The 23,483-nt window shown below is 43.5% G+C and overlaps 1 protein-coding gene across 5 annotated transcripts in view; it reads left to right on the top strand.

Moving 5' to 3' along the window:
- TFDP2 (transcription factor Dp-2) overlaps positions 1-23,235 on the top strand; it is a 77,898-nt gene extending 54,663 nt beyond the window's left edge. For all 5 annotated transcript variants that reach the window (XM_077291210.1, XM_077291211.1, XM_077291212.1 and 2 more), the window contains 5 exons: positions 1,021-1,089; positions 8,711-8,862; positions 9,329-9,495; positions 17,777-17,882; positions 18,441-23,235. In XM_077291210.1, coding sequence (XP_077147325.1) covers positions 1,021-1,089; positions 8,711-8,862; positions 9,329-9,495; positions 17,777-17,882; positions 18,441-18,600 — 654 coding nt within the window. In that variant the 3' untranslated portion in view covers positions 18,601-23,235. The remainder of the gene's footprint in view (positions 1-1,020; positions 1,090-8,710; positions 8,863-9,328; positions 9,496-17,776; positions 17,883-18,440) is intronic.
- Positions 23,236-23,483: the final 248 nt, after the last annotated feature.

The following is a 23,483-nucleotide window of genomic DNA, read 5'->3' as shown; positions in this document are numbered from 1 at the left end:
ATTATTAATTAGCTGGTCCAATGTTTGGGGGTTGGGAAAAATATAGTTTCTCGAGACACGTAAAAAGACATTTTAGCATGCATCAGTGGTACAAGCAAATAGAACACACTTTTTTTTTTTTTTTTTACATATCTTATCAGATAAATATGCTTCTTTATCCACTTATAAGCCACCTCCTCCCTCTTGCTCTTCAATTCCTCATTCAGTCTGAAGTACTGCTAAAAATCAGTCTTGTTAAAAGTGAAGTTGACCTGCCTACTCACTGAGAGATCAGATTACATTTACTAGTAATGTCTATAGAGAGGGGAGGGATGAAGGAGCAGAGCGAGAGGGAGTTACAGACACACACACCTGTACTGCTGCTTTCTAGTAAGCATTTATCTCACACCAGTGCTGGAGTCGCAGCTACACTGGTCAGTACTGCTGAATAATGTCCTCCACGCTTCTGTCTACTTGCTACATAGACACAGGAGAGCAGATTCTCCTCTGTTTGTGTGCTCACTGTATGGAAGACCTCATAGAAGCTAGTTTTCAGCCACTAAATCAGAGACAACTGCAGAGTTTTGAAATGGGGATGGCAGGGGGTAAAACTGATGAAAAATGCAGGATAGAAGAACACAGGGCTAAAATGGTTTTATTTTTCCTCATGTAGACGGCACAACCGCCTACTCTGAAAAGTCCCCTGTAATAGATATGTGCTCTTTACAGGGATTATCCAGTACTTTTTGTCTTGATGGCCTATTCTTGGGGTAAGTCATCAATACCAGATCAGTGGGGTGCGACCAATGACAGCCCTGACGATCAGCTGTTCCCGCCCGGTGTTGGTGGGTTATGACCTATGCTAAGTATAGGCCATCAGAAACCCGGACCCGACAACCTCTTTAAGAATTGCACATTGTGTTATGCACTCGATATCTGGATTATGGACTTTTATGGCTCAACTGGGGTCTTTGTACAGACATCTCTCTGATATAATTTCGGCAAAGATGAAATAATTTCCTTTCATGTTTGGTGTTGCAGATCGAGAAGCAGAGGAGGATAGAGCGCATCAAGCAGAAGAGTGCTCAGCTCCAGGAACTGCTGCTCCAGGTACGCCGCCCGCCACCACACTGGTATCACAACGTCCAGAAATGGCCAATAATTACAGGAATCTGATCATTTATGTTAGGCGTTCTTCCTGAAGGTACTCTGCCTTCGATATATACACCTATACCCTTTCCATGCACTTTTCTATGATCATCCTATAATCCAAACTATTCCATAATTCGTCACCTACCATGTCCCATTGGCACAGTATTAATACACTTCTCATGGTGTACCGCGAAGCAACATGAACACATTTATTCGTGACAGTCGTAAACTTCATTTCTATGTCTCAGATCCTGTGCAGGTTAATATTATAATTTCTTTATATATAAGGTCTATATCGATATCCCCTGCATATATTTGGGATTCCTTCCATAGGGCCATTTTTTAGTTTTTGTTTTTATTATATGCTCCCCTTCTTCCAAGAGAGATGACACCTTTTTTTTTTTTTTTACATTTTCTGTCAATATAGTCATATGAGGATGTTTTTGTTGAACAAGTTGCCGTTTTCTGCCATATACACTGCACAAAAATGCCAATCCGTGGTGTGGGTGTGGGTTATACAGAGCTCGGCATTCAGAGAACTGCTAGATCTACAGCAGGTAAAACAGGGATTGTATCAAAATGACAGCAAGCAGCTCAGTAAGTGACACATCATGGGAATCAGGATCTCTGCCCCTACAGTATGCTGGGGAGCAAAAACCTGATAACATTCCCTTTAAGGATCTATATAGTTTCCTATGAACTTGGAGATCATATAATCAGAAAAGCATAGCCCTGACTGCTATAAATATTTATTATGGAATTAATCAGCACCTAACGCTGGGCCTAAAATCTACTAATGTTCAACCTTTTAACCCCTTCCTGACATCAGACGTACTATCCCGTCGAGGTTGGGTGGGCCCGTATGACCACCGACGGGATAGTACGTCATCACCGATCAGCGGCGCTCACGGGGGGAGCGCGGCCGATCGCGGCCGGGTGTCAGCTGCATATCGCAGCTGACATCCGGCACTATGTGCCAGGAGCGGTCATGGACCGCCCCCGGCACATTAACCCCCGGCACACCGCGATCAAACATGATCGCAGTGTACCGGCGGTATAGGGAAGCATCGCGCAGGGAGGGGGCTCCCTGCGGGCTTCCCTGAGACCCCCGAAGCAACGCGATGTGATCGCGTTGCTGCGAGGGTCTCCTACCTCCTTCCTGGCTGCAGGTCCCGGATCCAAGATGGCCGCGGCATCCGGGTCCTGCAGGGAAGGAGGTGGCTTACCGAGTGTCTGCTCAGAGCAGACACTTGGTAAGCCTGCAGCCCTGCACAGCAGATCGCAGATCTGGCAGAGTGCTGTGCACACTGCCAGATCAATGATCTGTGATGTCCCCCCCTGGGACAAAGTAAAAAAGTAAAAAAAAAATTTTTCCACATGTGTAAAAAAAAAAAATAAAAAAAAATCCTAAATAAATAATAATAAAAAAAAATATATTATTCCCATAAATACATTTCTTTATCTAAATAAACAAAACAAAACAATAAAAGTACACATATTTAGTATTGCCGCATCCGTAACGACCCAACCTATAAAACTGCCCCACTAGTTAACCCCTTCAGTAAACACCGTAAGAAAAAAAAAAAAAAACGAGGCAAAAAACAACGCTTTATTACCATACTGCCGAACAAAAAGTGGAATAACACGCGATCAAAAAGACTGATATAAATATCCATGGTACCGCTGAAAACGTCATCTTGTCCCGCAAAAAACAAGCCGCCATACAGCATCATCAGCAAAAAAATAAAAAAGTTATAGTCCTGAGAATAAAGCGATACCAAAATAATTATTTTTTCTATATTTTAGTTTTTATCGTATAAAAGCGCCAAAACATAAAAAAATGATATAAATGAGATATCGCTGTAATCATACTGACCCGACGAATAAAACTGCTTTATCAATTTTACCAAACGCGGAACGGTATAAACGCCTCTCCCAAAAGAAATTCATGAATAGCAGGTTTTTGGTCATTCTGCCTCACAAAAATCGGAATAAAAAGCGATCAAAAACGGTCACGTGTCCGAAAATGTTACCAATAAAAACGTCAACTCGTCCCGCAAAAAACAAGACCTCACATGACTCTGTGGAGCAAACTGTGGAAAAATTATAGGTCTCAAAATGTGGAGACGCAAAAACTTTTTTGCTATAAAAAGCGTCACTGGTTTCACACTTGCGTTTTTGTCTGCAGCGTTTTTTGCACAAAAAAACACATGCGTTTTTTCCCTATATTTAACATTGAAAACGCATGCGGCTTTTTTGTACGCGTTTGGTCGCGTTTTCAAACGCATGCGGTTTTTTTCTGCATGCGTTCATTTTCAGAAATACAACCTGCAGTATTTTCTTGCGTTTTTAAGCACATGCGTTTGTTTGCGTTAAAAACGCATGCATTTTTATCGAAAAAAACAGAAAACACACTGAAAAGCCACCCACCACCATCAAGGTGATAAAGGGATCCAAACCCTAACCCTAACTCTACCCCTAACCTCACCCCTAACCGTTTAATGAACATTTTCTGACAGTCATAGTGCCACGTATTTCAGTGCCACGTATTTCAGTGCCACGTATTTCAGTGCCACGTATTTCAGTGCCACGTATTTCAGTGCCACGTGTTTCAGTGCCACGTGTTTCAGTGCCACGTATCACGTATTTCAGTGCCACATATTTTAGTACCACGTATTTCAGTTGCACGTATTTCAGTTGCACGTATTTCAGTTGCACGTATTTCAGTTGCACGTATTTCAGTTGCACGTATTTCAGTTGCACGTATTTCAGTTGCACGTATTTCAGTTGCACGTATTTCAGTGCCACGTATTTCAGTGCCACGTATTTCAGTGCCACGTATTTCAGGGCCACGTATTTCAGTGCCACGTATTTCAGTCACGTTTAGGGTTAGGGGTAGGGTTAGGGTTAGGGGTAGGGTTAGGGTTAGGGCTAGGGTTGGAGGTAAAGTTAGGGTTGGGGCTAAAGTTAGGGTTTGGATTACATTTACGTTTGGATTAGGGTTGGGATTAGAATTATGGGTGTGTCAGGGCTAGGGGTGTGGTTAGGGTTACCGTTGGGATTAGGGTTAGGGGTGTGTTTGGGTTAGGGTTTCAGGTAGAATTGGGGAGTTTCCACTGTCCAGGCACATCAGGGGCTCTCCAAGCGCGACATGGCGTCCAATCTCAATTCCAGCCAATTCTGCGTTGAAAAAGTAAAACAGTGCTCCTTCCCTTCCGAGCTCTCCCGTGCGCCCAAAAAGGGGTTTACCCCAACATATGTGTTATCAGCATACTCGGGACAAATTGAACAACAACTTCTGGGGTCCAAGTTCTCTTGTTATCCTTAGGAAAATAAAAATTTGGGGGGCTAAAAATCATTTTTGTGGGAAAAAAAAGATGTTTTATTTTCACGGCTCTGCGTTATAAACTGTAGTGAAACACTTGGGGGTTCAAAGTTCTCACAACACATCTAGATAAGTTCCTTGGGAGGTCTAGTTTCCAATATGGGGTCACTTGTGGGGGGTTTGTACTGTTTGGGTACATCAGGGGCTCTGCAAATGCAACGTGACGCCTGCAGACCAATCCATTTAAGGCTGCATTCCAAATGGCGCTCCTTCCCTTCCGAGCTCTGTCATGCACCCAAACAGTGGTTCCCCCCCACATATGGGGTATCAGCGTACTCAGGACAAATTGGACAACAACTTTTGGGGTCTAATTTATCCTGTTACCCTTGTGAAAATACAAAACTGGGGGCTAAAAAATCATTTTTGTGAAAAAAAAAAAGAATTTTTATTTTCACGGCTTTGTGCTATAAACTTTAGTGAAACACTTGGGGGTTCAAAGTTCTCAAAACACATCTAGATAAGTTCCTTGGGAGGTCTAGTTTCCAATATGGGGTCACTTGTGGGGGGTTTGTACTGTTTGGGTACATCAGGGGCTCTGCAAATGCAACGTGACGGCTGCTGACCAATCCATTTAAGTCTGCATTCCAAATGGCGCTCCTTCCCTTCCGAGCTCTGTCATGCGCCCAAACAGTGGTTCCCCCCCACATATGGGGTATCAGCGTACTCAGGACAAATTGGAAAACATATTTTGGGGTCCAATTTATTCTGTTACCCTTGTAAAAATACAAAGCTGGGTGCTAAAAAATCATTTTTGAGAAAAAAAATAAAAATTATTTTCACGGCTCTGCGTTATAATCTGTAGTGAAACACTTGGGGGTTCAAAGCTCTCAAAACACATCTAGATAAGTTCCTTAGGGGGTCTACTTTCCAAAATGGTGTCACTTGTAGGGAGTTTCAATGTTTAGGCACATCAGGGGCTCTCCAAATGCAACATGGCGTCCCATCTCAATTCCAGTCAATTTTGCATTGAAAAGTCAAATGGCGCTCCTTCCCTTCCAAGCTCTGCCATGCGCCCAAACAATGGTTTACACCCACATATGGGGTATCAGCGTACTCAGGACAAATTGGCCAACATTTTTTGGGGTCCAATTTCTTCTCTTACCCTTGGGAAAATAAAAAATTGGGGGCGAAAAGATCATTTTTGTGAAAAAATATGATTTTTTATTTTTACGGCTCTGCATTATAAACTTCTGTGAAGCACTTGGTGGGTCAAAGTGCTCACCACACATCTAGATAAGTTCCTTAGGGGGTCTACTTTCCAAAATGGTGTCACTTGTAGGGGGTTTCAGTGTTTAGGCACATCAGGGGCTCTCCAAACGCAACATGGCGTCCCATCGCAATTCCAGTCAATTTTGCATTGAAAAGTCAAATGGCGCTCCTTTCCTTCCGAGCTCTGCCATACGCCCAAACAGTGGTTTACCCCCACATATGGGGTATCAGCGTACTCAGGACAAATTGTACAACAACTTTGGGGGTCCATTTTCTCCTGTTACCCTTGGTAAAATAAAACAAATTGGAGCTGAAATAAATTTTGTGTGAAAAAAAGTTAAATGTTCATTTTTATTTAAACATTCCAAAAATTCCTGTGAAACACCTGAAGGGTTAATAAACTTCTTGAATGTGGTTTTGAGCACCTTGAGGGGTGCAGTTTTTAGAATGGTGTCACACTTGAGTATTTTCTATCATATAGACCCCTCAAAATGACTTCAAATGAGATGTGGTCCCTAAAAAAAAATGGTGTTGTAAAAATGAGAAATTGCTGGTCAACTTTTAACCCTTATAACTCCGTCACAAAAAAAAATTTTGGTTCCAAAATTGTACTGATGTAAAGTAGACATGTGGGAAATGTTACTTATTAAGTATTTTGCGTGACATATGTCTGTGATTTAAGGGCATAAAAATTCAAAGTTGGAAAATTGCAAAATTTTCAAAATTTTCGCCAAATTTCCATTTTTTTCACAAATAAACGCAAGTTATATCGAATAAATTTTACCACTAACATGAAGTACAATATGTCACGAGAAAACCGTGTCAGAATCGCCAAGATCCGTCAAAGCGTTCCAGAGTTATAGCCTCATAAAGGGACAGTGGTCAGAATTGTAAAAATTGGCCCGGTCATTAACGTGCAAACCACCCTTGGGGGTGAAGGGGTTAAATTAAACTTTTAATTTAGTTGTAGTTTTCATTTGCGTAGTTTGTGATTTCGGAAATGATAATCGAAACTGCCATGAAAGTATAACTAACGATAGGCCGGTAAATCTGTCACCATAAAATGCAGGATCTTCAGCGTATGTTTTCCACGGTCCTAATATAAGCACTTTACCACCAAATACCGAGGACGGCTTCTCTTACGTAATGGCTCACATCACATTTCTTACTGAATGTTTGCCCTGCCGCCGAGCAGAGACGTATAATGGCCGTTTAGGAGCCCTACAGGCGCGATCGTCCTTCTACCTCAGGGCCGGAGCCGTGTGCTCACAGAGAATGACGTTGTGCGCTCGCTTTCCGGAAGCATCCATCTATCGTATTCTCCTCATCTGCTCATTGTGTTCCTATTTTCCATTGAATACAGAAAGATTCCTCTCCCTTGGTGCCATATTTAGAGACTGAGGGTCCTGTGTGTGATTGTTAATTTAGGCGGGCATCATGTGAGCCGCTGGTCACAGGGCCACCCGTACAATTCCTGCTGCAGAGGCCTGTGACAATGGAAGTATTTGTTAGGTCCCATCAGATACCAGAATCTCTCATGGGCGTCCTGTCCTCCTTTTAGTAGTTTTTTAGTCATTTTTTACACTGTTTATTTGGGCTGTGTACATCCATTACAAATGCAGGACACTCCTCTGTCCTACCATATATGAAGGAACATGTCTGGTCTGTAATATAATATTAATGACTTGTGCGCGGTCTGTAATTATACGGAAAAGCTACAAGGGGGCATCACATGTTCCTCCCCCTGATTAGTGTGTTCCCGATGACAGACCTTTAGTACCAGCACATTATTCATTATCCCTCAACAAGTGGGAAGTGTTTGAGGGGAGGGCGGACTGGTTTTTTTTAGAGACCTGCAAAGAATGGGGTCTTATGGGTACTACATGGGGAAACCATGAAAATTGTCTCTGTCCAGAAAGAAATGATCTTAGAGGGGCCACCTGTAGGGGGTATCTCCGGGGCATCTAAATGTCTGACCCATTGGCAAGCCTTGTAACATGACTAGGGATATTCGTCATACCAGACTCCCATCTGCTGACCCATCTTTAGGTTACCGACCCCTCATCAATGTACAGCAGGGTTTGGCTGGGTGAATATGATGCCGCCTCTATGGCAGGGAAAATAAAGAGAATAACAATGCTTTTAACCAGTCAATCCCAGTTCTTCACTGATGAGCAGCAGCAGTACCCCGAAATGGGCTTCGTTACTTGGAGTATGGCTTGGTAGATTTCTCTAGTCATGTTGTAAGGTCCATTAAAGGGCTGGACACAGACTTACAGAGCAGCTGCCCTCCTATAGGTAACACCATCATTTTCTTCCTCACAGAGCTTTCCTGTGCCTTATAGCCAGGGCTGTGGAGTCAGTAAGTCAAACCTCTGACTCCGACTCTGACTACGACAGCTCAGTTTTCCTGACATCCGACTCCACATCCCTGCTGATAGCTTCCTTCCACCTGTGATAAGATTCACCACTTCTAAACCTGTAATAAGAGTAGAACGCTGAATATACCGCAGCTCCCCTACCGCAGCTTAAATATTTACTCCATTGGCTCGTGTCCTTTCCCCCCGCCGCTCCAGTGACTGCTCTGCACTACTACTTACAGTTTTTGTTGATATCGCCGCAGTGACGATGTCATGACGACATCAAGTGACCTCTGTAGCCAATCACTGAGATCATAGGTTTGGTTTTGCTATATAGGCGTCATCGTTAAGCCCAGTGATTAGCTGCAGTGGTCATATTATGTTGACATGATGTCCTCACTAAAACCATTTCAACAAAGTCTAGAAGCAGCTGCGGAGAGGAACGGCAGGAGGCAAGGACAGCTGGAATTGTTATCTTTATGTACAAGAAGCCTATGAAATAAAGTACACTGGACAGCCCCTGTAATGTTATACACTGTACCCCGGGCAAACATGTCCCTGCCACTGTCCTATCTAGAAGATGCGCTTATCTGATGATATTCTCTTCTTACCTTCCTTCCCATAGCAAATCGCCTTCAAGCACCTCGTACAGAGAAACCGGCAAAACGAACAACTGAATCAAACTCCTCCCGCTCTAAACTCCACCATCAAGCTGCCATTCATCATTGTGAACACAAGCAAGAAGACCGTCATAGATTGCAGCATTTCTAGTGACAAGTGAGTACAAAGAAGTGTTAATCCTCAGTATGGGCTCAACTATGAGCTGGTCTGCTCCTATCTTTAAGTCCAAATTTAGGCCTGACTATTTTTACAATGAATTATCTTGATAAATGATATATTTTTGCCTGTGTGCTTCCACCACTAGTGGGCGCTCTTAATTAACATTTATAGCTAGCATAAAGAATCAAAGGTGTGTAGTGAGCTCCCCCTAGTGGTGGGTGCAGGTTGTCCTATTACAAGCTGGCCACATACATGTGTATTTTTATAATTGTGTATTTATGTCATCTGCCCTCAGATTTATGAATGAATATATATTGGTAAGGACAGTCATAGAACAATTTATCCTTCCATTTACCCCGTATCAATCACTATTTTTTATACGTTCCCACTCTCATGCATGATCGTGCTTCTCTAGTTTGTGTGATTTTGGTCATTTCATCCCCGGGCTGCGTGTTCTTCACAGGTTTGAATATCTTTTCAATTTCGACAACGCCTTTGAAATTCACGACGACATTGAGGTTCTGAAAAGGATGGGGATGTCCTTTGGCTTGGAATCTGGAAAATGCACATCAGAAAACTTAAAACTTGCCAAATCTTTTGTACCCAGAGCTTTGGAAGGATATGTGTCAGGTGGGTGACGTTATTACGAGGGTAAGCCTTGTATTTAGAGGGGGTGGGGAATCATTTTTGCAATTAGGCGCTATTAGAAATGTTGTACTGTTTATTTGTTTTTTGCTATGACAAACTTCAATGTGATCTGTGCTCACTATGCCATCGGAATGAGCTCGCTGATGGAATCTCAGTTAACCCTTTCTACCACAAGCAATACAGTGCATCACAGAAGCTGAAAAACGTTTAAAGAAATCCAATTACTTCAATGCATATATTTTTGGCTAAAAAGAACAAAATATTTTTTGTTAAGAAAAAAAATTGTCCCCAAATTATGAAGAGCTCCTTTAAATCAAAACTGTACTTAATGTAGTGCCATTACACAATTGCTAACAGGGGGCAGAATACATTCATATAAAAAAGTACAGGGATTCTATGATATAGAGATATATATATATATATATATATATATATATATATATATATATATATATATATATATATATATATATATATATATATATATATATACACATGCATGCATACTAGATGGTGGCCCGATTCTAACGCATCGGGTGTTCTAGAATATGTATGTATGTATATAGCAGCCACATAGTATATAGCACAGGCCACATAGTATATAGGAGCCATGTAGTATATAGCAGACAAATACAACGTGGCCTGTGCTATATACTATGTGGCTGCTATCTACTATATAATTGTCTAAGGGGTACTTCCGTCTGCCTGTCCCGGATATTCATTGGTTGTGGCCTCTGTCTGTCATGGAAATCCAGGTTGCTTATTGGTCGTGGCAAAACGCCCACGACCAATCAGCGATGGCCATAGTCTGGCAGCGAAATGGCCGCTGCTTTACTGCCCTGCAGTCAGCGCTGAGCGCTTACACAGGGTTAATGCCAGCGTTAACGGATCGCAGTGTAACGCACTCCGTTAACGCAGCTATTAACCCTGTGTGACCAACTTTTTACTATTGTTTCTGCGTATGCAGCATCAATAGTAAAAAGATCTAATGTTACAAATAATAATAATGATTAAAAAAAAAAGGTTATTCTCACCTTCCGAAGTCACGCGCTGTCCTCGGCAGTGCAAGCGGCAAGTTCCGGTGCCAAGGATGCTATGCGAGAAGGACCTGCCATGACGTCACGGTCATGTGACCGCGACATCATCACAGGTCCTGTGCTCATACCAACCCTGGGACCGGAAGCTGCCGCGTGCACCGCACACAGGCACCAGGACTTCACTGGGCCTTCGGAAGGTGAGTATATGTTTAATTTTTATTTTAAGTCTTTTTTTAACCACGCATATAGTGCCCACATTGCTATATACTACGTGGGCTGTGTTACATACTGTGTGGGCTCTGTTATATACTACATCTCTGTGCTATATACTATGTAGCTGGGTAATATACAACGTGACTGTCCAATATACTACGTAGCTGTGCAATATACTACGTAGCTATGCAATATACTACGTGCCTCTACAATATACTACGTGGCTGTGCAATATACTACGTGGCTATGGTATATACTACGTGCAGGGGCGTAACTACCGCGGTCGCAGCGGTCGCCATTGCGACCGGGCCCCGCAGGTCAGGGGCCCCGGGCCGGCAGGTCTGAGCAGGGCCAGGCTGGCCATCGGGCACTTCTGGCAAATGCCAGAAGAGCCGATGCCAGTAGTGGGCCGCTGCACTGTTCCTCCCCCGGAACCCCCCCCAGTGCCGCCGCCGCCGCCGCATTTAACTATACCGGCGTCTATGACACCGGTATAGTTCAATGCAATGATGGGAGGAGAGAGCGTCACCTGACGCTTCCTCTCCCATCATTCCCCGCTCTGCCTCTGACAGTACACTGCGGGTGCGCGATGACGTCATATCATCGCGCACCTGCAGTGTCCTGGGCAGACTTCAGCCGCCAGGAGCAGCGCGGGCAAAAGGAAAGGTGAGGAGAGTTTTTTTTTTTTTTTTCTTTTTAACCGGACTGTGGGGCCATTATCGGGGGGGGGGGGGATGAGATGAGATGTGGGCTGTGCTCTATATACCCCTGTGCGGGCTGTGCTGTATATACCCCTGTGGGGACTCTGCTGTATATATCCCTGTGCGGGCTCTGCTGTATATATCCCTGTGCGGGCTCTGCTGTATATACCACTGTGGGGACTCTGCTGTATATATCCCTGTGCGGGCTCTGCTGTATATACCACTGTGCGGGCTCTGCTGTATATACCACTGTGCGGGCTCTGCTGTATATACCACTGTGCGGGCTCTGCTGTATATACCACTGTGCGGGCTGTGCTCTATATACCACTGTGCGGGCTGTGCTGTATATACCACTGTGCGGGCTGTGCTGTATATACCACTGTGCGGGCTCTGCTGTATATAACACTGTGCGGGCTGTGCTGTATATACCACTGTGCGGGCTGTGCTGGATATACCACTGTGCGGGCTGTGCTGGATATACCACTGTGCGGGCTCTGCTGTATATAACACTGTGCGGGCTCTGCTGTATATAACACTGTGCGGGCTGTGCTCTATATACCACTGTGCGGGCTCTGCTGTATATAACACTGTGCGGGCTGTGCTGTATATACCACTGTGCGGGCTGTGCTCTATATACCACTGTGCAGGCTCTGCTGTATATACCACTGTGCGGGCTGTGCTCTATATACCACTGTGCGGGCTGTGCTCTATATACCACTGTGCGGGCTGTGCTCTATATACCACTGTGCGGGCTGTGCTCTATATACCACTGCGGGCTGTGCTCTATATACCACTGTGCGGGCTGTGCTGTATATACCACTGTGCGGGCTCTGCTGTATATACCACTGTGCGGGCTGTGCTGTATATACCACTGTGCGGGCTGTGCTGGATATACCACTGTGCGGTCTGTGCTGGATATACCACTGTGCGGTCTGTGCTGGATATACCACTGTGCGGTCTGTGCTGGATATACCACTGTGCGGTCTGTGCTGGATATACCACTGTGCGGTCTGTGCTGGATATACCACTGTGCGGGCTGTGCTGGATATACCACTGTGTGGGCTGTGCTGGCACCCAACACCATGTTGCAGTGCAGGAGATTCCTGCAACAGTCCGAGGCGTATCTAGGGGAAGCGGGGTGGGGGGGTTGTGGGGGGGGGGGTAGGGGGTGGGGTAGGGGGGGGCCCCATTTGGAAGTTCGCACCGGGGCCCATAACTTTGTAGTTACGCCACTGACTACGTGGCTCTGCGGTATACTACGTGGCTGACCAATATACTACGTGCCTGTGCAATACACTACGTAGCTGTGCAATACACTACGTGGCTATGTTATATACTATGTTGCTGTGTTACATACTACGTAGCTCTATTATATACTACGTAGCTATGTTATATACTACGTCGGTTGTGTTATATACTACGTCACTGTGCAATCTAGTACGTAGCCTGTGCTATATACTACCTACATATTCTAGAATACCCGATACGTTAGAATCGGGCCACCATCTAGTATATATACATACATACATACATACATACATACATACATACATACATACATACATATTGTAGAATACCCGATGCGTTAATACAGGCCACGCAGTATATAACTGTGGCCACGCAGTATATAACACAGGCCAAACAGTATATAACACAGCCCACGTACTATATAACACAGCCCACGCAGTATATAACACAGGGCACGTAGTATATAGCACAGCCCACGCAGTATATAACACAGCCCACGCAGTATATAACACAGCCCACGCAGTATATAACACAGCCCACGCAGTATATAACACAGCCCACGCAGTATATAACACAGCCCACGCAGTATATAACACAGCCCACGCAGTATATAACACAGCCCACGCAGTATATAACACAGCCCACGCAGTATATAACACAGCCCACGCAGTATATAACACAGCCCACGCAGTATATAACACAGCCCACGCAGTATATAACACAGCCCACGCAGTATATAACACAGCCCACGCAGTATATAACACAGCCCACGCAGTATATAACACAGCCCACGCAGTATATAACACAGCCCACGCAGTATATAACACAGCCCACGCAGTATATAACACAGCCCACGCAGTATATAACACAGCCCACGCAGTATATAACACAGCCCACGCAGTATATAACACAGCCCACGCAGTATATAACACAGCCCACGCAGTATATAACACAGCCCACGCAGTATATAACACAGCCCACGCAGTATATAACACAGCCCACGCAGTATATAACACAGCCCACGCAGTATATAACACAGCCCACGCAGTATATAACACAGCCCACGCAGTATATAACACAGCCCACGCAGTATATAACACAGCCCACGCAGTATATAACACAGCCCACGCAGTATATAACACAGCCCACGCAGTATATAACACTGCCCACGCAGTATATAACACTGCCCACGCAGTATATAACACTGCCCACGCAGTATATAACACAGCCCACGCAGTATATAACACTGCCCACGTAGTACATAGCAGCCACGCAGTATATAACATTGCCCACGCAGTATACAACACAGCCCACGCAGTAATTAGCAGTGCGGGCACCATATCCCTGTTAAAAAAAAAATATAATAATTAAAATAAAAAATAGTTATACTCTCACCCGCCGGGATCTAGCGAAGCTCTGTCGATGTGCGCGCGGCTGCCGCCATCTTCCGTTCCCAGGATGCATTGCGAAATTACAAGACCGCTAAGTCTTCTGGGTAATTTCGCAATGCATCTCTGGGAATGGAAGATGGCGGCAGGCGCGAGCTCATCGTTGGACGACGGAAGGTGAGAATAGCAAGTTTTTTGTTTTTTTATTATTTTTAACATTACATCTTTTTAATATTGATGCTGCATAGGCAGCATCAATAGTAAAAAGTTTGGGACACTCAGGGTTAATAGCAGCGGTAACGGAGTGCGTTACCTGCGGCATAACGCAGCCCGTTCTGCTGGCATTAACCCTGTGTGAGCGCTGACTGGACGGGAGTATGGAGCGGGCACCGGGCACTGACTGCAGGGGAGTAGGGAGGGACTAATCGGACTGTGCCCGTCACGGATTAGTCGCGGCAGCCATGACAGGCAGCTGGCGAGACCAATCAGCGACGCGGGATTTCCGTTACGGAAGTTGCAGACAGAAAGACGGAAGTACCCCTTAGACAATTAGATATATATATATATATATATATATATATATATATATATATATATATATATATATATATATATATATATATATATATAGAGATATATAGAGATATATCTATATATCTATATATCTATATATCTATATATATATATATATATATATATATCTATATATCTATTTTGGTGTTTATAAGTTTGCAGTTTTGCCGTGGGATCTTGGGTACCAAGCTGCAAAGACAGAGCACGGTGTGACTCTGCGGGTGCAGCAGGAGTTTACACATTTTATTGCAACCAGCAGCAGAAAACATTGATTATTCTTCCACACTTGTAATATCCTCCTCCTGCATTCTGCCTTTTCCCGGTGGTCTCTATGAGCAGACCCCTGCTGTTCAGACTGTTGGGGGCAGTTAAAATGATACTTCTAGTAGGTACAAATAGGAAAAACCGACCCTGGGCATGATACAAAGAATATGGGACTTTAAATGAATTGTCTAGGCCCCATCTCCTTGGAAGAAGCTTTAGGGTATGTGCACACGTTCAGGATTTTTCGCGTTTTTTTCGCAATAAAAACGCATAAAAACCGCATACATGTGCATCCTATCATTTAGAATGCATTCTGCAATTTTTGTGCACAAAAAAACGCATCGCGGTAAAAAAAAAAGCAGCATGTTCATTAATTTAGGTTTTTTTTCGCGTTTTCCCCGCTATTTAATGCATTGGGAAGCTCCGGGAAAAAACGAGTAAAAAACGTGCAAAAAACGCATTGGGATTTCTGGCAGAAATGTCCGTTTTTTGTCAGGAAATTTCTGCAAGAAATCCTGAACATGTGCACATACCCTTAAAGTCTTGGTTTGCTTTGCAAGTAAATGTACTCTATTGTTCCCCTTTATCAGCCACTGAGCTGGTGCTTTGCGATTAAATTAATGACTAAGTTCAGAAAAATTGTCTGCCACCATAATCCTGAATTTATCTCGTATATCTGCATTTTCGGGAATTTATACATGTATTTAATAATCTGCCTCTAGGGTTACTAGCCCTTTAAATATCACTTGAATTTCTTATTTAGGCGCCAAGTTTGCAAAGCTCTCAGATGGAGAGAACCCATTACTTTGTTGATGCTGAAAGAGTTAACAAGTGAAGTGGTCTCGGGCAGGGTTTGGATGCATGATTGCAGAATACAAAGCCACTAAGTGGTGGGGGCTCCTTGGTCTTGGGCATTGTCTGCAGAGCTGGCTGTAGACAGGCCCTGCATATTAACAGGGACTGGGCCATTCATTTCCTCCCCGGTGCCATCTCTGCTCAATGAAAAGGGCTTTTCCTGTTGATCACTCGGAACAGTCTGTCCACTGAAGGGAAATCCCATTCACATTTACTGGGCAGAGTGCTCCCCCATTATGTGCCTAATGTAGAGCGCTGTGCTCAATGCCAGATACACAGATACCATTAGTATGCATAGTCACAACTCCTATAGCATCAGGGTAACCGTACTGTCAGCTATAGCATTGGGACAAGGTCTCGCCATTCGTCTAGATTGGTAGACATGGAGACAATCCAATGCTCAATGTTCTTATATTGAAGGTGTGGGGTCCATCTTTGGTATAAAACAATAGCTGTAAGTAATTAGCACTTGTATTGATTAAAAGAGTTGCCCAACACCACTAATTTGCCCATTTAGACGAGCCAATAATCAGAGAACAAGAAATACTAGGAACGATCATTCTGTCAGCCAAGCTAAACTGGCCAGCAATAACCCAAGCAATGCGGTTGCTCAGTTTTTAAAGAGGATCTGTCCTTTGTTAAAAAAAAAATTTGAGTTAGATACCTTAAAAAATCCCCTGATCTTGTCAATCTTTTCCGTTTTACTTTGGATTTCTCAGTTGCAGAGATATTCACATTTTATGATATTTGGAGCACAGTATGTGACATCTCTGCTTGCAGTGTAATTTTCCGTTTCTTCTCTGAGGACGTGCTCTTTCACTTTTCCTCCTCAGATGCTGTCAATCATAGCTCAGCAGCTGGTCTAGTGGTCTCGGAGTGAGGGATAATGATAGCACACACCCTCCGTTGAACTGCAAGCTGAGATTTCACATATTGCACACCAAAAACATAATTTGAATATCTCTACATTGACGAGACTCAGCACAAAATGGAAAAGAATGGCAGAATCAGGGGAACTGAGGGATTTTTATAATGTATTTAGCTACATTTTTTTGAGTAAAGGACTGGTCATCTTTATGTAGGCAGGTGTAAAAATCTACATTAATGGCAGCACATCTTCCTGACTAAATATACGCTGCCGAGAACATAGGGGAACAGAAGTATCGCATGTATCTGCATACAATTTTTGTCAGCTTGTGTAAGCGACCGCACATCAACGTGGGTATATCTAATGGTCTGATGAGCGGTCATTATATGGCCTAGATTGACCCCCTGGTAAGACATTAATGACTGCTCTGAATTTGTCATACAGCAGGTATATGGGTCATATATCAGCATTGAGCCACAGATATTGTAGTAGCATTGAAACCACCTGGATCCAATGGCTGCTATCAGCAGATGCACGTAGCTCGGACAAGGGCAAGGTCGGCCTCTTCTCATAACAGTATAACTACATGGGAACTACAAGTTGGCACCTACCAGAACGAGAAACTGCAGTTGTAAGCACATCATTCCTGAGGGTCATGGCATTGCGTTCTCACTCCCTCATTCTCAAGGTCTTGCTAATCAGATCTGAAATCACAAGTGTTAGCCGGCCATGAAAGCATCTGGGTGTATCCGTGACATGAGTGAGAACAACCCGAGTACTTGTGTGATGAGCGGACATACCAAGCACGATGTAATGTCAGGGAGCCAGTGGAATAAGGAATGTGTGTATTGGGTATGATGGAGAGATGGACAGACATCTGTCTGGGATGATTTAGTGAATCCTGCTTTGAGCAGGAGGTTGGACCAGATGACCCAGGAGGTCACTTCCAACTCTACCATTCTATGAGAGGAGGAGACAGTTAATAGAACATGTAGTGTATTCTTGGTCTGATAGCAACTTACGATATTGGTTTTAGTTGAACTAGGGGTATAGAAGTACCTCATTTTTGTGTGATCATTAATGAATTGGGCTGTTTTTGGTATTTTCTGTCTGTAGATATGGCCTCCGGGACATCTTGGACAGACCAAGGACTTCCTTTCAGCACATCTCAGACTGCCTCCGCAGCGCACACTGCTGGCACTACTACGTACTCACACTCCAGGTATGGTTATGTCCAGAGTTGCGATCAACAAGCGTGCTCGGATAAGGTGTTGTCCGAGCACACTCATGTCCCAATCGAATATTTTCGATTTGCTGCAGGTGCATGTCACGCAGCTGTTCGACAGCTGTAACACATGCAGTGATTGTCTAACAAACCGGTCAATCCCTACATGTGTTGCGGCTGTTGAGCAGTCGCAAGACATACAGCCACGGTGACCCAAGCACTTTTTTCGAGCACGCTGAAATTACTCGATTAGGACTCGCGCGTGCTCGGATAACACCTTATCCAAGCACGCTCGCTCATCACTAGTCCAGATCATCAGGACATAATACACATGTATTGATTTACTTTTAATGGTGATGTACAGAATTAGAAAACAATGGCCCCGTTCCGTAAACTGTGCCACAACTAAAAACGTGTGAAATGGCATCTGCAATACCAGTCACAACCAACTGCACAGATTCTGGAAAGCAGCCATGTTTTTCTAATCCTGTAAAACCCTGATAGTAGGCTTTCAGATAACTCCATTCTTTTCCTTCTTTGTGTTTGTCCTTGCAGTGTGAACACTGGATTATTTTTTGACGCTGACCTGTCATTGACTAACAGCAGCCACCACTCCAGCTCTGGAACATCCCACTATACAGAATCTCGAGGTGAAACCCCCTGTTCATTCGATGATGACGAAGATGATGAAGACGACTCTTCCTCCTTGGAATAAAACAGAAGTGCTACACATCCGAATGTTTGTGAACGAGTGTATTAATAGTTTAGTCTTCCAACGCAGTTTCGATGGGAGATCACATCGGGATCAACAAAGTTTTTTGTTTTTTTCAAAATGAGAAAACGCCATGGACGCTGTCATATTTCACGATGGCGTCTTGCCAGCTGAGAGGTGACTACACTTGCTCCAATAATGCCGTTTTGATTGTTGGACTTTTAGACACTGTGTCTGCAAGGATTATGCACAGGGTATATTGACGGACCTGTATGAGCCACGAGAGTGAACGCTCCTTTACCTGCAGACTGTCGGAGCGAACACTTCACTGCCTTCGAAAATTTAATGCATCTTTTGTAAATTCCTATCTTACTCTTGAAGCCACTTCAAAAACACAGAACACCCAGCTAAGCTAAAAGTGACGCCCCAGCTAAGCTAAAAGCGATGCCTGCCAACGATCTGTGGGAAAGATGCTGCTATGTTCTAATTCCTGCAGTAACGAAAATCAGAGGACATTTCTGTAACGGAGCCTGTCTTGTACACAAAGGATTTCTAGTGCCATCCATACAGAAAAAGGGAACACTGTGATGGAGAATGCTGACAAAGATTTTTTTTTTTGCGGTTTTATGTCATGACCATTTATCCCCAACCTTTTTTTTTTTTTTTTTTAACTTTTTTTTTTTTGAGTAATGAGTAACATTACAAGGGACATTTCATCCATCGTAATAAGTGCTGCATATGATCTCATACTGAGTCCTGGAGGCACATTTAATGTGTCTTACCTTACTGCCTATTTTCCCGCACATACTAATCCGGTCTTCACAGGATCTGGGCGAGTGAACATTGGTCCAGGGTAATATGGCTGTCTCTGCCACATGTAGGAAATGAGTATGTAGTCCTGCATAGGTTTATTGTTCCAAACCTGTTCTGATCGATACTTGATCCTCAAGCGCTACGGTCGCCCAAAATTGTCATTCATCTCTACCAGTTTCAACTTTTACCCAATAGAAAATGATCTAACTCAATATAGGACTCTGGTGGTGTCATTATTTTCTGAAAAATAGATGTTTTAGAGTCTTTTCTGTCTGCTGTATTTCTCGAGCATGCATGTGATGGCGCGGGATTCTCCTTGAGTTTGTTACGTGGCGCTCCCATTAGTCATCCAGTCCTGCTCTTTATCTGTACACCCCAGTGCCTATTAGATTTGTTAATTACGTGAAGCATTTCCAAGAAACGTGAAATAAGGGCTTCATTGCATATGTCTCTATTTAGAAAGTACCCTGTATTAGATTGGTTTCCCCAATATAGAAAGTAATGGAATATCCCAAGAATATGCCGTTACTTCAAGACTATATCCTCAGGATATAGGGAGCTGTAGTGCTTGTTAGAGTAAGGGTCCATTTATACTGCAAAACTATTGTGAATGAGCATTCCTCGGAGTGTTCGTCGTGATCATGATCTTCGTCTGAACAGGCTGCCGATCACCCAAAGAATGAAGAGATCACTCGATTGTAGGGTGAAATGATCTTTTGGTCTGCACTAACGATCGTTCTCAGCGGTGCATCGTCTTGTGTAAGCAGGATTCGTGCTGGCGAGAGCAATGGCAGCCTTTGCGCACTGAGCAGTCTAAGGCAAATCGCTCAGTGTGCATCATTAAGTGCGGACTTCCTGTGTAATCAGGATATTAAACGACTCCTCCGGATCAGCTGAATTGCCAGGTATATTGTAGAATGGGCAAATCCTATTCCCTTTTCAGTGCCCAGTCTGTCCGTCCTCTACGGGAAGCGGCCAAGCAATGGTCTCCTGTTATATGGACACTTCTTTGGAAGCATCATTGATTGCAGTGCCATCTAATCACACATGCCTGACAAGATTGTAATTGCTGCCTTTTCCAAAGAAGCAGACTACAAAAGTCTTGTGACCAGTCCTGAACACATTTGGGTGCACTACCGACCATAGCGGGTCCTTGCTCAGGGACCCCACATTTGTACTATTCTCCAAGACGTCACTAGTAAATATGAGTACATTTGCATATTGTTTGTTTTTTTTTTTTCTTCACAGGGAAAATGTCTTTGTAAATTAAATCTAATGCTGCTATTAAGGCTGGGTTCACATTACTGCCATTTTTATTACTTTGATTATTTCAGAAATGGCAGCAGATTCTATAGGAACTGCCGGATGCATGTGCTTACCCGGGATACAAGGATCGCGGCATGCTGTCAATGGAATACAAATTGACATTTTATGCTTCAGTTCTAGAAATACATGATTTCTTATACAAGGGAAGAAACATCTCCTCTATTCATTATTTAATGTTGTTTGTCCCTTTTTTTTGTACTTTTCCTAAGTGGCCAAAGTCTTATAAATCTATAGCGATCCTGGCTCTGGACTTTAATGTGGAGCGCCCATGGGTGGCGCATCAATCATGTGCCCTATGTCGATGATGTAATTTTGGCACTGTGATGTCATCATTCTGCAATAATGTGTCAATATTCCCAACACTTCCCATTCAGGATATAGCAAAGGCTCCTCTTGCCTTTCCCATTTATGCTTTTAATTATCCTTACAATATGAAACGAAGGATAAAAACCTCATGCAAATGTACGGTAAAAGTGGAAATATGTTGAGGTCTCGTCTAAAAAGCTCCAGTCACTTCTCTGCTGAAGCCTGTGTCTTATGAGTGCTGCCAAAAACACCGGACAAAATGGTGCAACGTACTGGATTATTTTATTCAGTTGACATGATTTGACGGGAGCAATAGGCATCAAATGTAGTCAATGAGGTTTTTTGGGTGCAGCCGTTTCTGGCTTGGATGGAGACTAACAATGCCATTAGTTTCATTGTTGTGCCCCTACAGCGCTGATGGCAGCAGAGCCTAACGCAGCGGGATCATGCCACGCCTTGTGAGGTTTTTGTCAAGTTTTACAGTACAAAAATCAAATTTTCCACTAACATATAGGAAGGGCAAGAAAACATATTTGCCCTATATTGCAAACACTTGTAACTTTGTATATGTAAGTAACTTTGTATTTGTATAAGTAAACTTTTGAAAAAAAAACTCAGCTATCTGTGGTGGTCTCCGAACCTGGAATTAATGGGACAAATAAAATATAAAAAAGTTTAGTTAATCTATAACCCCTTTTACCACGAACATACTCTATTTTTCTATGAAGCTGGCTCAGGAGCTGAGGCTGCACCATGTAGCACTGGCGCCAGCCATGTTATGTGGCCAGCATGTGATAGTAACTGATGCAATCGGAGCTAGTTTTACCCAGTGGCATTTAAGTTGTGTGACAGCGGCTTCAACATGACGGCTGTCTCTTCTGACGGCCATTGGCACATGACGTGCTTCGGTCACGGGTGTTGATTAGTTTTTATGGCAGCTACAGATCTTCTAAAGGTTAGCCCACCTTGTCTTCATTGCCTATGGAGCTTTTGCCTGTGGCTGAATGTCTCAAGAGACCAGAGATTTCATATTACACTTCAATACTATTGTATTGTATGAGCGATCAAGTGATTGCAGGTTCAAGTCTAATTAAAAAAATAAATCACCTCCCCAGTAAAAAGTTTAAATTTCCTCCGTTTAGAACAAAATGAAAATTTTAGAGTCCATTCACGGCAGTGGCTTGTCTGGTAATGGAACTCGTCCCCATTGATGTGGAGATGAGTTACAATACCACTCACAACTAGTGATGCGCGAATGTGCTTGGGTATCGTGTTATCCTAGCATCTTGGGCGTGCTCGAAAAATATGTTTAAGTCCCTGCAGCTGCATCTTTTTGCCACCCCCGGATGTGTTGCGGCTGTCTACAGCCACGAATCATGCATCCACTGGGACTCAAACCTATTTTTTCAAGCATGCCCAAGATGCTCGGATAACATGTTATCCAAGCACGTTCTCTCATCACTACTCATGGTCAGGGACGGCACTATTTCTGAAAGAAAGCATTCATGTTTTTCCAATCCTGGACAACTCTTTAAGAGAATAGAAATACTTTCAGATGTAGCATTCCCACAACGCCACCAGCGGACAATGAGCTTTTTTTTATACTGAAACAATATTTTTTTAAAGGACTTGTCCAGAATTAGAAAATAGGTGATGACCCTACTCTTGACTTTGCCTGGTATTGCAGACTGCAGTACTCCACACCGTCCATGGACAGAAGAGGCATGGTTTCTGGATTTATAGGGGATTGTTTTTTTCCTTTTTCTCCATCCTGGATCATCTTTAAGCCCACCCATTGTACTGTATTGGAGTATTGCAGGTCATCTAATCCTGAATCCTCTAGGTGACGGGATGCCATTAGACAGCCTTGCTAACCCGACATTTCAATCTATGCTGGACTATATGAGATATACTACGGATCTGGGATGCTTGTGATCTTCGAGTTCTGCTCGTTATATTTATCTTTGCACCTGTGTGATGTTTCCTCTAGTTTTATACGGCCAGTGTGTGACAGAATGATGTCTTTACGCCTTCACTGGCAGGCGTACGCGAGGAGGTGCCAATGTCTTATCGGTGACCTGTTTGTTAATTGTATTTAATGCTGTAAATGCCCATTATCTTTCTGAGAAATTGTGTAACATACTAAATGTTTATCTCGGTAAACCTATTTTTGTTTTCACAACTTCCTTTTATTGAAATGAAGTGACGCTGGAAAAAAAAAAACCCCTGTAAATCTTACAGAATTACTTTTATACCAGAAATGGAGACTCAAAAAAACAAAACTTGTATGTGAGGTGAAACATTGGCAGAGTAGTGACACAGAGATGAAACGGCAGACACTTGTGGATGGGGGAGTGAGGAAGACTGGTGTTTTCTTCTCTAATTTACAACCCTTAAAAGGGAATTCTCAAGTTGTCTCTTGAGCAGCTCGAAGCATTGCA

This window comes from Ranitomeya variabilis, chromosome 2, assembly GCF_051348905.1.
Source record: "Ranitomeya variabilis isolate aRanVar5 chromosome 2, aRanVar5.hap1, whole genome shotgun sequence".
NCBI lineage: Eukaryota > Metazoa > Chordata > Amphibia > Anura > Dendrobatidae > Ranitomeya > Ranitomeya variabilis.
Note: the sequence above shows the minus strand (reverse complement) of the source record. Positions and strands in the feature narration are given on the sequence as shown.